General features: G+C 36.8%; 1 protein-coding gene across 3 annotated transcripts in view; it reads left to right on the forward strand.

Moving 5' to 3' along the window:
• arhgap5 (Rho GTPase activating protein 5) overlaps positions 1-16,989 on the forward strand; it is a 73,158-nt gene that overhangs the window by 49,428 nt on the left and 6,741 nt on the right. For all 3 annotated transcript variants that reach the window (XM_059352744.1, XM_059352745.1, XM_059352746.1), the window contains exons 5-6: positions 5,422-5,553; positions 10,450-10,555. In XM_059352744.1, the coding sequence (XP_059208727.1) occupies positions 5,422-5,553; positions 10,450-10,555 (238 nt within the window). The remainder of the gene's footprint in view (positions 1-5,421; positions 5,554-10,449; positions 10,556-16,989) is intronic.

Here is a 16,989-nt window from a genome sequence, read left to right on the forward strand (position 1 = left end):
AACTAATGCATCGTGACTCAAAAATCAAAATAAACTGACTGACTGAAGCTTTATTCATCTATTATATTCCAACTCTTTACCTGCTTTGTACTGCACCTGCTGCACAGCAATTTCCTCAGAGAAAATAATGTTTAATCTTATCTTCACACCCAGGCCTTGGTGGAGAATATTTGTAGCAAAGCTCAAAACATGTACTTCCCAAAAGAATGAGGAGAGAGAAAAGAACGTTTTATCTGTCTCAAAACATATATAGAACTACTGAAACTATTCCTGCATCCTGGGGTCCCTAAACATTATGTGATGTGCGTAAATCGGGTATGACTGAAAAGCTTAGACCCTTGACCTCTGACCTCAAGATATCTGAATAAAAATTTGTTCTATTTGTACCCACAAGTCTCTTCGTTATAGACATGCACATTTTATGCAAATCAAATGTAGTTTGGGGTAGAAACCATGAAGGTTTTCTTATGGAGCAAAAATGACATGCGGAGTTCCACAAGGCTCCATTCTGGGGCCTCTAATTGATTGGTGCAACCACAATAACGTTCCAGGAGTAATGCAGTAAATTGTGTTACTTTTTCCTCTTGTATGTGAGTCTTTGTGCATCCTGGGGTCCAGAATGTGAATCGTTTTTGAAACTAAAATCACAACATGAACTTTTCTCTCCTAAAACTCAACTAAAAAATGTAACAAACAGTATCAACCATAAAAATTGCTGCAACAATCTTATGAGACATAAGCTGTGTTTTAATCATCAAATTTCTAAAAAACTAGATGGAAACATGGTGGTTTTTGTCTTTTTATAAAAATAGTTAATGCACTAAACAGGAGATGGAAATTATTTTTCTGACGTAGCGAACATTTAACTCACATGACTGATTAGAAGTTGAATCCGATTCCTGAAGACTTCTCTCCATTTCCTCCCTTTCTGTTGTTGTTTTCTCTCTTCTTCTTCTCCTGTTTACTGACTGTGTGACTATAGCAACTTGAGCTGCATCTTTAAGTAATCTTCAGGTTTCAGCTTTCAGGTGAAGCACACCACTTCTATATGACGTCTACTATGTCCCCCTAAAAATCCACTGCTCCCAACCCCAGCTCTCTATGAAATAGGGCAGAACTTTAAGGAGTTAAACTGTTGTAACCCTGCTCGATTAGCTCTGTCATACATGTTGATAACCTGCTGATAATGCCCCTTGGAAATTAAAAAATGAGAAATGAGCTGAAAGGTTGCAGAATAATTTGGTGCAGCGATGTCAGGCCAAATCTTTTAATAAATCATTCCAGAAGACAAAATGGAGTCGTGGAGTCAGAGATCAGAGCTGCAGATCACTGAGGTCGACTCTCAGCCTCAATGTTACCCTGCAGCTCCACAACATATCAAACTAACTCCTCCACAAGGAACATTCAGCCTCTGCTCCTCCTCCTCCCTCCTCCTCTTCTTGTCTTCTTCCTCCTCTTCCTCCTCCTCTTCCTCTTCTTCCTAATCTTTCACCACCTCCTCCACCTCTTTATTTGTTCTCCTCCTTCTTCTTCCCTTCTCCTCCTCTTCTTCTTCCACCTTTTCCTTCTCCTCCTCTTCCTCCTCCTCCTCCTCCTCCTCCTCCTTTTTGTCTGAATTTTTCACCTTCTCCTCCACCTCTTTATTAATTCAACTCCTTCTTCCTCCCCCATTCATTCTCCTCCTCTGTCTTCCTCTCTCCTCCTTCATCCTCCTCCTTTATCCTCCTCTTCCTCTTCTTCCTCGTCCTCTGCCTCCTCTTCCTCCTCTTCTTTCACCTCCTCCTCCACGGCCTCTTTATTCATTCTCCTCCTCCTTCTCCTCCTCTTCCTCTTCTTCCTAATCTTTCACCACCTCCTCCACCTCTTTATTTGTTCTCCTCCTTCTTCTTCCCTTCTCCTCCTCATCTTCCTCTTCCTCCTCTTCCTCCTCTTCTTCTTCCACCTTTTCTTCCTCCTTTTTGTCTGAATCCACCTCTTTATTAATTCTACTCCTTCTTCCTCCCCCATTCATTCTCCTCCTCTGTCTTCATCTTCCTTCCTCCTCCTCCTCTTCCTCTCTCCTCCTTCTCCTCCTTCATCCTCCTCCTCCCTCCTCCTCTTCTTGTCTTCTTCCTCCTCTTCCTTCTCCTCTTCCTCTTCTTCCTCGTCCTCTTCCTCTGCCTCCTCTTCCTCCTCTTCTTTCACTTCCTCCTCTGCCTCTTTATTCATTCTCCTCCTCCTCCTTCTTCTTCCCTTCTCCTCTTCTTCTTCTTCCACCTTTTCCTCCTCCTCCTCCTTTTTGTCTGAATCTTTCACCACCTCCTCCACCTCTTTATTAATTCAACTCCTTCTTCCTCCCCCCTTCATTCTCCTCCTCTGTCTTCCTCTCTCCTCCTTCTCCTCCTCCTCCTCCTCCTCCCAGCAGCTCAATTATATCTGTGTGTGAAGAAGCCCCATTAGAGCCCATTACCCCCTCTGTCAGTAAGAGGGTGGTGGGCTGCCGGCTACTGGCCACTTCCACCATATTAACCGGATCTATTTTTATGGAAATGGTTGGAAGATTAAAGTGAATTTGCTCGGGGAGCAGCTCCGTTCCGATGGGGATTCTTGGGGGGATTCAGGGGTCACCATGGCTCTGCTTCATTAAGGCTAAAAGCAGCGTTCTGTTTGTTTATTAATACACTTCATTTAACAGCTTCTCCTCCTCCTCCTCCTCCTCCTCCTCCTCCTCCTCCTCCTCTCCCGTTTGTCCCTCTTTCCTCTAACATCCCTGCCTCTCTCTGTCCCTCTCCTCATTTTTCCTGCCCTCCTTTTATTCTCCTGTGCATTTCCTGTTGTTTATATCTCTCTCCTCTCTGCCTCCCCTTTATCTTTTTATTTCCTTGAGAGTATTTCTGGTGAGAAATCTCAGTGTGTGTGTGTGCTGGCAGTCTTTCAGATTCAGTGTGACAGCTGTCATGTTGCCTTAGGGCTCTGTCCTCCTTCTTGCTCCCTTTACTCCTCCCTCTTTCTCCTCCTTCCTGTCGTCATTTGGTTGCTACACTGTACCAAAACAGGAACTCATGCATATATACACTACTGGTCAAAAGTGTTAGAACACACCAACTTTTCCAGAATTTAATTTAAAATTATGCCTCAGTGTACTCTGAAATGAATGCACATTTGCAACATTTAAAATTATTGATTGAGCATGATAATGTTTTGAAAGTAAAAAAAAAGATTCAAAATCACATTTTATGTTGGACTAAAGGACTAAAAAAAGACACAAAATGACAAAAAAATGACAAAAAAGACACCAAAAGACACAAAATGACCAAAAAAAGACACAAAATGACAAAAAAAAACACCAAAAGACACAAAATGACTAAAAACAAAAGACACAAAATGACTAAAAAAAGACACAAAATGACTTACAAAGACATGAAAAGAATTCAAAAATGGACAAAATAGCCCAAGACTCCATAGAGTTAAGTTGTTAACCCATTTCTTGTTCCCTGAAAAAGGCCTACTTGTATAATTCTGAAATGTACATTATTTTTCAGTTTTGGTTAAGCTTACCTTTTTTTATTTACCTCTGGCAGTTCACCACTTACCTTTGGACCCTTTCAAGCTGTTCATTTGACTTGAACTGCTTGAATTTCAATAAAAAATTGGGGTGTTCTAAAACTTTTGACCGGTAGTGTATATATATATATGTTTTCGGCCTCTGTGGTCTTTATAAGCCATCATCACACAGTATTTTTACTGGGGTTATTAATGAGAAAGCTGCAGAGATGACCCCGACCTGCTGAAATATCGTCTCTTCAGTGTGACGTGGTGGAGCTGCAGCTTCCCTGCTCTCTCCACAGGAAGAACACAGCAGATAAAATGCTTGTTTGAACTGGACGTGTGTTGTGTTGCAGCCCTGCTGCTCCGTCAGACAGACAGCCTGATGATAACCTCTGTTAGCTGTGATCAGAGAGGAGCTCTGTTCTGCTGCTCAGACACAAAGCTCAGCTGTGAGTCTCACAACTTCTCACAAGCTCTTTGATATCCTCTCCATCTGAAGCCCTGACCCAGGAAAGTCCTGTTTGAATGGATCAACGTGAGTTTACACAGAGCAGAGAGGAGAGGACAGGACAGGAGAGGCTGCAAACATGACAACTCTTCAATATGGACAATATATAATATGTTTTTTTGGTAACACTTGACAATAACCATCTAAGTGATGTTTATAGATGGTTTATAAACCAATTAGTATTAACCATTTACAAAATTCTATACATATTTAATCTTTAAATGTTTTCAAGCAATTTCTTAAAGGTATAAGAATCATTTTGAAATAATTTATATACTTAATATGGTGTTAAAAATGTTATAATGAGTGTAAAGCTATTAATAAACTAATAATTATGTTTGTTTATGGTAAAGTAATCTATTTGGCATTTATAAATTATAGTTCAACATTATTACATTTTCTATTCACCATTCTAAATGGCCTATATATGGTTTATAAATGATGATTAAACATTAATAAACTATCTGTTTACCATTTATAAATGGTCTATTTACCATCTATAAATGTTGGTTATTGTAAAGTGTTACCGTTTTTTTCCCCACTTTTGAGCACTTTGAAAAGTGTTCTGTATGAAATTACATTTTATTCCAATTTTCAAAAAAATAAGCAAAGAAATTATTTGGCTGCCCCTCATTTGCATAAAGTACATGCTGAGGTTCCTTTATGCAAATCAGGTGCATCCAGTACACGTTTTTAAAACAAGAAATAATTAACAAGACAATATGTTAATGTTTTAATCCACATTTAAATATGTTAAAACAGTGATAACAGTGATATTTACAACAAGAATATAACAATAAACAGGCAAATCTCTGCTGCTTTTATTAATATTAAAGTTTTTTTTCCTCCGGCAAGTGCTAGGGAAAAGTGTCCCCTAGTAATCCCACAGTGCTTTTAAAAAAATATCCCATCTTCTTTTAATTTATTTTAAATTCAATTTTGTTTTTGTTTTCTTTGTTACCTTTGTCAATTTAGTCAATTCTGTATTTTATTGCACTTTCTTGCACTTTGGTGCGGCTCAGCCGTCTGTAAATGCGCTATATAGATAAATCTGACTTGACTTGACTTGATTGTGCTTCTGATAATAACTGTTATTGCTTTAAAGTTTTGTTTAGGGACCTGGGACGTTTTAGAAGGCTGAAAAAAGTGGTTAAAAGTGATGTAAATCATGACGATTTTATTCAATTAATCATAAAAGACGGTGCACTTGTTTTTGATCTGATCCGTTTTTCCTCCTGTCAGCAGCATTAGTCTGTGCTCCGGGAACCGCCCATGTACTATTGGAAGTCATAATTACTTCACAGCCCTGCTGTCAACACCTCGTTAATATTCATTACGCTGTGAATTACCCACACACACTCACTGTTCACTCTCTCTTACTGCAGATCACACCATCGACTTCGTGGAGATGGACGTGGCGGTGAACGCTGCAGCCGGAGCGCTCAAAGCTTTCTTCGCCGACCTGCCCGACCCGCTGATCCCCTACAACCTGCACCCGGAGCTGGTGGAGGCTGCAAGTAAGAGAACACACACACACACACACACACACACACACAAGCTGAACACCAGACCAAGGTTATTATAGTTCACGAAAACTAACGAAATAACGAAAACTAGAATTGAAAAAACATTTCCGTTAACTGAAATAAAAATAAAAACTAGAGGTTTTAAAAAAACGATAACTAACTGAAACTGTATTGTGTGGTTACAAAACTAACTAAAACTAACTAAAATTATAGTGAAAATGTCCTTAGTTTTTGTTTTTGTCAACTTTTTTTCATTCATAATTCAGTGTTTCTATTTGAACATGCAACACATGGTGAATATGTTTACTGAGACTGGGATGTTTACACTCAAACCAGAATTCAAAACACCCAGAACTGTAAGAGTTAATAACCTTATTGGGGCTGAGATGATAAACCAAAGGAAATAAAGGCAAAATTTATTATGACCTCTTTGAATCTGGCACCCAACACATAGCCCATTACAAAAAAACTAAAACTAACACTAAAACTAATAAAAACTAAACTAAAACTAAGCATTTTCAAAAAAAATAAAAAATAAACTAAAACTAGAAAACTCACTCTAAAAACTAACTAAAACTAACTGAATTTGAAAACAAAAATTCACAACGAAATTAAAACTAAAACTAATGAAAAATCCAAAACTATTATAACCTTGCACCAGAGTTAGTTTTAATAAAGTATCACAAAATTAGAGAAAAGACTCAAAAATGCCTAACAAGACACAGAAAAAAGGTCGTTCTTTAACAGTTACTAGAGAGATACACACACACACACACACACACACACACACACACACACACACACACACACACACACACACACTCCTCTAACCTCTTGTCTGTTGTAGCAGTAGCTGCTCGAGTCTCGTTAAGTTTACTCTCACACAGCTCTCTGTCACATCACACACTCTTAAGAGGCTTTTTTCAGCTGCAGGATGTCAGACAGCTACACACTCTGCTGTGTGTGTGTGTGTGTGTGTGTGTGTGTGTGTGTGTGTGTGTTTCCTGGTTGTATATTAGTGATACTGAGAGCTGAAACCTCCACCAGGCTGACGACAGCAGATTAATGAGCCAAAAATACACTCGCTGCTTCTTGTTCTTCTTCTCTGAGAAAAATGTCAAATATCGGAGGAACACTTCCTCTCTCTAGTTCCTTGTCCTTCTTTTTCCTCTTTCTTTCTTGCTTTCTTTTTGTTTTGTTATCATGATTTCTTTCTCTCCAGCTCATCACCTCCCCCCATCTCTCTCTCTCTGTCATCTCTCAGACGACAGTAACTGTTTGACCTCTGATCTCCTGAACCGGGGAAGGAAATGAGTTTGTTTTGGGGGTTTTAGTTTTGGTGATGATAAATTCAGCTGCAGGTTCATGTTGAACTAGAAAAGCATCAACATCAGTCGACTCGTTCCTGAATTTAAGGAACCTGAAAACCAGGCACTCCAAAATATAAGAAATAATAACAAAGTATTTTGTTTTTGTTGGCTCTTTATATGTTTTAGCCACAACAATGGAGGGTTTTTTTAAATATATTTGACCTCATTCTTTATATATATATTATATACTATGTGTTGGAGTATCTGTTTTGTATTAAATACAGAAAAATAAACAGATTACTGTTGAATCTTAACTCTACCATTTACATTCATTCGTTAATTCTTTCATTCATGCCTTGCACAGTTTCATACATAGCTTGTTTCCAAGGCTTTTTTAATCTATATTTTATTTTCCTCTGTGGAACAAACCCCCCAGCAGCAGCAGCCTCGTTTCCCAGCTCATTAATGTTTCATGAAACTGTAACTAAAACTCTCCGTTTACAGTTAAATATCACCTTATTGAACCAGTTGCATTGTGGGTGAACTAGTCTTCTGCACCATCACACTGATTTATGTTTATAAATATAATAAAGGGGGATTAAACTCTTACATTGGTCCCATGGTGGATGTTTCTTTGTGTCATATTTCCAGTGATTGTTGAGATATGAAGCCCAGATTAATGACCTCTGACCTCTCGGAGCCATTAGAGGGTCGGAGCTGCTGCCGGCTGCTCGTTAAGATGATTGATGGAGCTCAGGATGAATAAATCTGTGTGTCGTTACGTGTGCGGCTGTAAATTTGAGTCTAAATATATAGAAATGCTTCCCGCTGCTCCTGGAATGTCTGGAATATTCTCCAGGCTGTTCAGGAAGGTCTGAGGCGTGTTAAAGGAGCTTTGTTGTGACAACCCAAAGGTAAAAGCTCTTATTTCACATCTGCTCTTTAAATATTTAATAAGTCAGCTGAGCGGTTTTGAGCTTTCGCCGGCGGGGAAGTGATGGATCCTCTGGAGAGGACCAGAGATATCCAGGAAGCTGCTCTTCAGGAACATGGCAGGAAGCAGAAACTGATGTTTGTTTGTTGTTGTTTAGTTGTTTACAGCCACTCAGGCTTCTGCAGAGCTTTATGCCATATTATTCATCTGATCTTCTCACACTAAATCTTCTTTATTTTTACTTTCTGACTTTCTGACTTCTGATAAAACGTGATAATTTAATTTATTTTATTTTTATTTTTTATTTTTTTTAAATAAAAATTTTAGAATTAGAATTATTTAGAATTTTTTTTAGAATTTAATTTATTTAATAATCTGTTCATGTATTTTCTTATTTCCAGAGTAAAGCACCTTTAATATTGTCCAAAAATTAAATTGTGGGAAGAGATAAGAGACAATTTAATCACAAATCATCTTTTCCTTCATAATTTGTTGATAAATGTTTGTATTTCCAGTGTAAAATTTAAAATATATAATAATAAAAATAATAAATGAAATATAGTCCAACAATAAGAGACGATTTAATCATCATTCATGTTTTATTTAATGGTTTATTCATGTATTGTCCTATTCCCAAAATATTTTTTTAGACCTGATATGAGAGACAATTTAATCACTAAAAATGTTTTTCTTAATAATTGTTGATGAATTTTCTTATTTCAGGTGAAAAACACATTTTATAATAGTGCAAAAATAATTTGTTAGATGAGATAAGAGACAATTTAATCATCATTCATGTTTTATTTAATCATTTATTGATGTATTGTCTTATTTCCAAAACAAAACACATTTTATAATAGTGCAAAAATAACTTGTTGATGAGATAAGCGAGACAGTTTAATCATCATTCATGTTTTATTTAATAATGTGTTCATGCATTTCCTTATTTCTAGTGTAAAACACCTTTTAAACAGCCCAAGAGGAAATGAGAGAGACAATTTAATCACTCATCTTTTTCTCAATAATTTGTTGATGAATGTCTTTATTTCCAGTGTAAAACATCTTTCAAAAAGTCCAAAAATCATTCGTTAGATGAGATAAGAGACGATTTCATCATAATTCATGTTATTTCTAAAACAAAACATCTTTTAAATGGTCCACAAATAATTTGTTAGATAAGATAATCGAGGCACTTTAATCACTCATAATCTTTTCCTCAATAATTTGATGATTTGTTTTTTTTATTTCAAGAGTAAAAACATCTTTTTAAACTGTCCAAAAATGCATTTCTTAGATGAGATTATAGAGAGATTAGACAAATAAAATGATTAATTTCACACTATCCTTTTAATCTTATTAACAAGTTGAATCAGTCAATTTAAAATGTATCAGGTAGTTTTGAAATTGTGTTACTTATCAATGAAATTATTTCAAGTGAAAAACACAACTAACATCTTCTCAAATACAAGAATCTGCTGCTTTTCTCCATTTCAGTGTAAATAAAGATAAAAAATAGAGCCATGTTCTCATCGATTTGGAGATTAACTCCACGAAGACGGTCATTATTATCTAAAATAATAACCATAATAGCAGCAGCATTCATCGTTTTTGCAGCAGAAAATTAAGGCTTCTGTCTTTGTGTCCACTTGCGATTAAGTAATTTACGTTAGCTACGAGCTGTTGAAAAAACATGTTTAAATCTTTCTAAAATAAAAGCTATAATAGCTTGAGCAATCTTTCTTCAAATGGAAACAAAACGAAATAAAAAAAATGTCTAGAAAGGAATTATTCTTACATCTCAACTGTACACCTTCTGAATTCAAGTTTCTCTCTTTAAACAATAACCTAAAACTGGCTGAATGACTTTGTTAACTCATCGTTAAACATTTCATTCAAACTGGAGATAAACAAAATAAAACTCTGGTGTGGTTGGAATAGATCCTTCATTCTCAGAGTTGGATGAAAACCTGCTGCTGTCTCTCACTCAGACCATTAAATCAGCTATATAAAGTGACACAAATTGCCCAATAACACTGTATATTAGTACAATAATACATCACATTAGTCCGACAGTATTTCAGAATTTCAGGTGTCAGTGACATGAAAGGAAGAACATTAAAATATCACAGTTATAAAATAATTATATTACCCCAGTTAGAAGTTAAATAGACATGTTTTGTGTTTTATTCTGTAGTACTTATTTAATAATAACAAGCATTGAGTCTTTAATCAGCTGTTTTGTGCTGCTGTGACTTCATTAAATCCCAAACACAAATATGTTTATTTTCTTACTCGGCACAAACTGACCTGTTTTGTTTTGAAGCAGCTTAGAGTGAGACGTGATGCAGGCTACTATTGTTTCTGCCCACAGGGCTGTGTGTGTGTGTGTGTGTGTGTGTGTGTGTGTGTGTGTGTGTGTGTGTGTGTGTGCGTGCGTGTGTGTGCAGCGTGGGAGTTGCTCTTGGCAGCATCTGAGCCTTTTGTTTTCCAGAGAGTATAATTTCCGTTTCCCAAGAGAGAGTGTGAGTAAAATGTTAAACACCTTCTCTTTTCTCTCTGTGTGTGTGTGTGTGTGTGTCTCTCTGTGTGTGTGTGTGTGTGTGTGTGTGTGTGTGTCTCTATCTCTATCTGTGTGTGTGTCAGAAATCGTGGACTACATCGAGCGTCTGCAGGTTTTGCGAGAGATCGTGGAGAAGTTTCCTTCTGTCAACTACCAGGTGTTTAAATACATCATCACACACCTCAACAGGTAAGACACACACACACACACACACACACACACACACACACACACACACACAATGCTGGGCACACACTGTACAATTTTGAGATTGACAACAAACAAACAGTTTAAAGCAGCAGTTTGTAGCAGTTTGTTTGCTTGCAGAGGTCACTTCAGTTCAGAATGATGCCAACAAAGCAGAAACGTGCTAAACATGCTACACATCTAAACTTGGGAAGCTGAAATACTCAATCTATTCAAGGTTTTTATAGGGTCTGGCTGCCGTTTTTTTGACTATTCTGATTTTTTATTCCCAGCTAGAGACACAGAACACAAAACTACGATTAAATTGAGTGTTTTTTATTTTAATTATTTTATTATTATTATTATTATTATTATTATTATTTTTATAAATCTTGTTGGGTTTGCCATTTTTGCTTATTAGCTTAAAAAAAGCTAATAAAAAATAAGTTGTTTATGTTTTTGCATCTTAAAAAGCCAATAACATTTTTTAAAATAAAACAAATAAAATGATAAAATAATAGATAATAAATAGTTTGTGTTTTTGCATCTTATAAACCCCCCAAAATATTTATAACATAGTAAATTATATTTTTTGCATCTAAAAAAGCCAATACATATATTGGAAATAAATACAATAAAATAATAAATTAAAATAGTTTGTTTTTGTATCTTAAAAGCCAATGAAAATATTTTGAATAAAATAAGAAATTAAAATAAGTAGTTTATGTTTTTGCATTTTAAAAGCCAATAAAGATGCTTAAAATAAAATAATAAATTAAAATAAGTAGTTCATGTTTTTGCATTTTAAAAGCCAATAAAGATACTTAAAATAAAATTAATAAAAAAATACATTTAATGAAGTCGTTTGTTTTTGCATTTTAAAAACCATTAAAAATATCTTAAATAGAATAATAAATTAAAAGAAGTAGTTTATGTTTTTGCATTTTAAAAGCCAATAAAGATACTCAAAATAAAATTAATACAAAAATACATTTAATGAAGTCGTTTGTTTTTGCATTTTAAAAACCATTAAAAATAACTAAAATAAAATAATAAATTAAAATAAGTAGTTTATGGTTTTGCATCTAAAAAGCAACCGATCGCTCCAACATCGGTCCTCGTTCTCCTCTGTACGCTGCACGCCAAACAAACCTCAAATTCCACCCTGAAACACACACACACACACACACACACACACAGAGTGAGTGTGATGTTTATGCTGAGTTAAATCCTCCGTCTGAAGCTCCGTTAGCAGCTAAACTCCTCGACGCTCAGATGTACATTTCCCTGTGATGACAGTGAACACATCACAGCGGCAGGCTTCTTCTTCGCTTCGACTTAATAAACCTCGTCCGACTCGTTGGCTTCACGATACAGTTCTGACATCGAGCTGACACATAATGACTGCTGCACATTTATTTATTTAACATCTGCTGATATGACTGCATGCTGAATTATTCCTTGAGAGAAATGTACATGGTGAGAATTTAGAGTGAATCAAAGTTGCTCTAAAACCTAAAATCCATCCGTCTGATTAGATCAGGGGTGGCCAACCTGTGGCTCCAGAGCCTCTTTAGGCCGCCTGCAGAGGCTCCCCGTGGCTCAGACAAAAAAATTATAGATATATTTTTACATTAAAATTTTCATTTATCAATGGTGTAAACCAAAAACTATTTTAATTATTCAATTGTAAAATTGCATAGCCCTTTTACAGCATATTAAAAAAGTTTTGACATTTAAGTCAACTAAAATGTGCTTCATAGCTTAAGAAAGTCTCCGGCCCGGCGCCTTAACCTTTAAGTTTTGCCAACTTTGAGTTTAGTTTTGAGTCCCCCGAGATCAGGGATGGGCAACTGGAGGCCCGGGGGCCGCATACAGCCCGCACCCTCACTTGAAGTGGCCCTCAGTACAACTACATGCATTTGAGCATGAAATCTTAAAAGTGCAGCGTAAAAATGCACAAAATTACTTGTTGCAATTAATGTTGGTCTGCTGTTCTTGCACTGAAAAAAAGAAATCACAGTCAGTGGTTGTTTTTTATTTGCTTCAAACCTTTTGTATTCCTATTTATACTGTTATACATGCATTTGAGCATGAAATATGTTAAGTTACTGCACTGTAAACATATTTAAAATTGCAGTTTCATCATATCTGGTGAAGTGCTCTGTAGTGTCCATGAAAAATTGTGGCCCCCTCCAGCATTTAAGTTGCCCACCCCTGCCCTAGATAGACTAACTTTCAAAATCATATTAATAAATGCTCAATATGACTGTTAATAATGTTGGTAGGCTAATTTAGACTTATTAGGCTGTTTAATTTTCATTTTAGGCTCAATACAAGGTTTGGAGCTCTATTCCGCAATTTTCCCTTTTTTTTTTTGGCCAACAGTGGCTCTTAAAGGTAACCTACAGTTAGTAAAGGTTACCCACCCCTGGATTAGATGGATGGAGGGAAGTGTCGGTCCTTCTCTCTGGTTCTCTCATTAGTCTACAGTGATTATTCCTCACTGTTTATTTGTTGTGTCTTCCTAAAGAACCAGCGACCCGAACAATGTTTAGACGACTGCATTGATTCTCTCAGAGCTCTCAGTCTCCTTACGCTGCTGCACCAACATTTTTCTCTCCTTTTTTTTTTTTTGTGAGGTTTGTTTGTACAAGTGTTTCAAGTCAGATTCCCCAAAATTGCTCCTTTCAGCCTGATGAATACCAGCAGTTCATGAAACGTCACCATTAGCATAGTCTACACCCACAAAACCGCCAAATAAGGCTGCATGGAGGATACAGAAAGGGAGGAAAGAAACTGTTAATATTGGGCAAAAATGGGGCTCCACATGCTTTACATATTGAAGTATTGTCTACAGCCTCTCCTAAATACCAGAAAAAAGACACAATAACTGAAAAAGACGAAAAATACCAAAAAAGACACAAAATTACCCAGAAAAAGACAGAAAAGATAAAAAAATACACAAAATTATCCCCCCAAAAGGCGTAGAGTTTCCTCCACATATTGTACATATTAAAGTATTGTCGTGTTTCCAGCCTCTCCTGTCCTCTCCTCTCTGCTCTGTGTAAACAGATTTTCAGTGAATACACTTCACAGTGTCTCTGAGGAGCAGAATTTAATGTTTTTAACAGGATCTGGTTAGTGCAGACGCTTTATTTTTAATGACACATGGAGAATAAAGAGATTGTGACACAAATATCAACATTTTTAGACAGTTTTTGGTCACTTTTTATAACGGAAACTTTAGTAACAGATGATCTGTTCAAGGACCGTCGGAAAGTTCAAACTCTAACGATAATGCCTGTTTTTACCGTTTCTTTCTACAATAAAAGGTGTATTTTTGGACAAATGTTAAAGTTGACTTGTTGAATAAAGTAATTTTGCTAATATATTACTATTTTAAGCTTAGATTTGGTTATTTTTCATGACGTCACACATGATTTGTCATATATGATTCAAGGACTGTCAATAATTTGAAAAACCCAACAATAATTTCAGTTTTTATAGTTTTAGCCTTTCATAAATGGTGTAATTTTGCCAAATAAAAAAAAAGAAAACATTCTTTTAAACCTCTTGGTGTATTTTGGGGCTCAGAAGGTCAAATGTTTTGTAGTTTTATATTTTATTGTAGGTCATTTCAGTATCTAATTACTATGAGAGAGGCAGACAGCCTGTACTTGAGTTGTACGACCGGTTTAAATCACCTGTAAGTTTTGATTGGAGGTCAGAGAACAACTAATCACCCGTACGAGCCTCTTTAAAACAAATATGTGCTTCCTGCTGTAGAAGTGTTTCTCAGCTGCAGCTCCACTATTAGTCAGGCTGCTTAGGACCAGATTTAAGAATAAAGGGGACACGTCGGACAAAAGCACCACATTTTTTCCACATGCTCTCTATCACCATAGGTTTCAATTTTTGGTAGGAGCCACTTCATCAAGATTGTGGATCGGAGATGGCACCCATATAAAGTCTATGAGAACCAATATATCTTCCAATTTACTTAAAAGGTCAATCTTGGTGTCAAAATATGCATTTTCTGGGTCAAGGAATCATTTAAAGCTATTGAGAATATCACTAGAGGTCTGACATGAGATTAAAGCTTTCCCTTGATTTTTTTTTTGAGCAGTGTACATTGCAGCTAATCCGCACTCTCCCGTGAACATAGATTCATTTTCAGCTCAGGATTCCCTGCTGCAGCACTTGAAGACCTACCAGTCTGGGTGAAAATGAACATATCTATTTGATCAATTAACTATCTAGTGATATTCTCAATAGCTTTAAATGATTCCTTGACACAGAAAATGTAGATTTTGACACCAAGATTGACCTTCTAATTGGCTTGGAAGATATATTGGTTCTCATAGACTTTATATGGCTGCCATCTCCGATCCACAATCTTGATGAAGTGGCTCCTACCAAAAATTGAAACCTATGGTGATAGAGAGCATGTGGAAAAAATTTGGTGCTTTTGTCCGACGTGTCCCCTTTATTTGGCTGAGCCGCCGGACTATCTGTGCGGCTCCTGAACGCGTCTGTATGAAGTGAAGTGATGAAGTGATCACACGTCTCCCTGCAGAACTCACAGCAGCTGGACTGTGTTCTCTCTGACAGCTGTCATTAATCTAATTAATCGTGTGAACATCTAATAAATCAGCAGATTAATCATGATGTCACACTCACTGATTATCAGCTGATGTTCTCACAGCTGACACTTCCTGTTGATTTAAACACGTACTGAACAGTTATTTCAGCTTCGCTATTCGTTACAGTTTTTACAGATTTTCTACACTTTTCATCGGTCAAAGTTGACGCTGAAACTCTCCTTCAACTAAACAGAAACATGGCTGTCAAAAGGTTACCTGAGGTGATGATAGATGCTCGTCAGCAGAATAATAAAGTCTTAATCTACGAGTTTCAGAAGTGAAAGGCAACGTTAAGAGGATTTCTCAGGGATTGGAGTTGACAGAAAGGAGCATTGTTGGCTAAATATCAAAAGTTTGCTGCCTGTGTGTTAGGAAGAGAAACATTAAAATGTCACGACTCATGCTTTCTGTTGGTAAATAATATTTTACGTACCCAGAGATGTTATTAATATTGGGCAATTGTGTAAACAATTATTATGTAAACAGCATCTCTTGTCCTCTCCTCTCTGCTCTGTGTAAACAGCCTCTCCTGTCCTCTCCTCTCTGCTCTGTGTAAACAGCCTCTCCTGTCCTCTCCTCTCTGCTCTGTGTAAACAGCCTCTCCTGTCCTCTCCTCTCTGCTCTGTGTAAACAGCCTCTCCTGTCCTCTCCTCTCTGCTCTGTGTAAACAGCCTCTCCTGTCCTCTCCTCTCTGCTCTGTGTAAACAGATTCTCAGTGAATATTTGTCACGTGACCGTTGGTCTCAGCAGAATCAATCATGTCTTCAGTGTCTCTGAGGAGAATTTAATGTTTTTAACAGGATCTGGTTAGTGCAAACACTTTATTTTAAATGACACATGGAGAATAAAGAGATTGTGACACAAATATTTTAAGTATTAAGTAGTAAATATTTTAAATATTTTTAACATTTTAAGACAATTTTTGGTCACTTTTTATAACGGAAACTTTAGCAACCGACAATCCGACTGTGAAAATACAGTGAAAGGGTCAAAGTGCTGAGACCATACTGCTAAACCTCCTTTTTTTATAGAGATGTATATATAACTTTATTGACACGTTGCCGTGGATACGCATTGCTCTGCTTCTCTCCTGGTGACGGCTCCCCTTGTTAGTGACCTGTCAATCAAAAGTAGCCACGCCCCAAATCATACGATTCTTTATCTTCTATTTTCTTCTCACTATAGTGTTGTCCTAAAAAAAGTTTCTGAGGTAATAAATCAAGTGAGAAGTTTTCTAATTTTTTTTATTGAAATAAATGGACTGAAATCTTTCCGTAGCCACCGTCAGCGCCCCCTGCTGGAATTTTCAGTAGAATGCAGCTTAAGGCACTTCCTGGTTTGCCTCCCTGCTCAGACCAGGAGGTTGCCGCCTGATCTACATGACTCAATACTTGGTTGGGGCTATTTGACTTGAGCTACTGGAAATGGACTTTTCCATCATATTCTAATGTATTGAGATGCACCTGTAGTTTTGGGAGTTGTTTCTGCTGGTTTGCGGCTTAATTTTACTAAGGCTTTTATTCGGTAAACAGGCTTTTATGTATCGGGCTCCCTCATCCTGGAATCTGCTCCAGAGCAGTGTCAATCTGCAGGACCTGATTACGCTCACATCCTTTAAAAAACTCTTGAGAGATCTGGAAGCAGACTCGTATCACCTTTGCACTTGTTTTTTATGATGTCATGATCTTGTACTGTCCATGCCTATCTTACTGTGTTGTCTGGCTTGCTTGTATTTTACTGTACGTCCATGTTTTATTGTCTGTTCTGTCGTGATGCACTGTCTGTCTTATT

This window comes from Centropristis striata, chromosome 16, assembly GCF_030273125.1.
Source record: "Centropristis striata isolate RG_2023a ecotype Rhode Island chromosome 16, C.striata_1.0, whole genome shotgun sequence".
NCBI lineage: Eukaryota > Metazoa > Chordata > Actinopteri > Perciformes > Serranidae > Centropristis > Centropristis striata.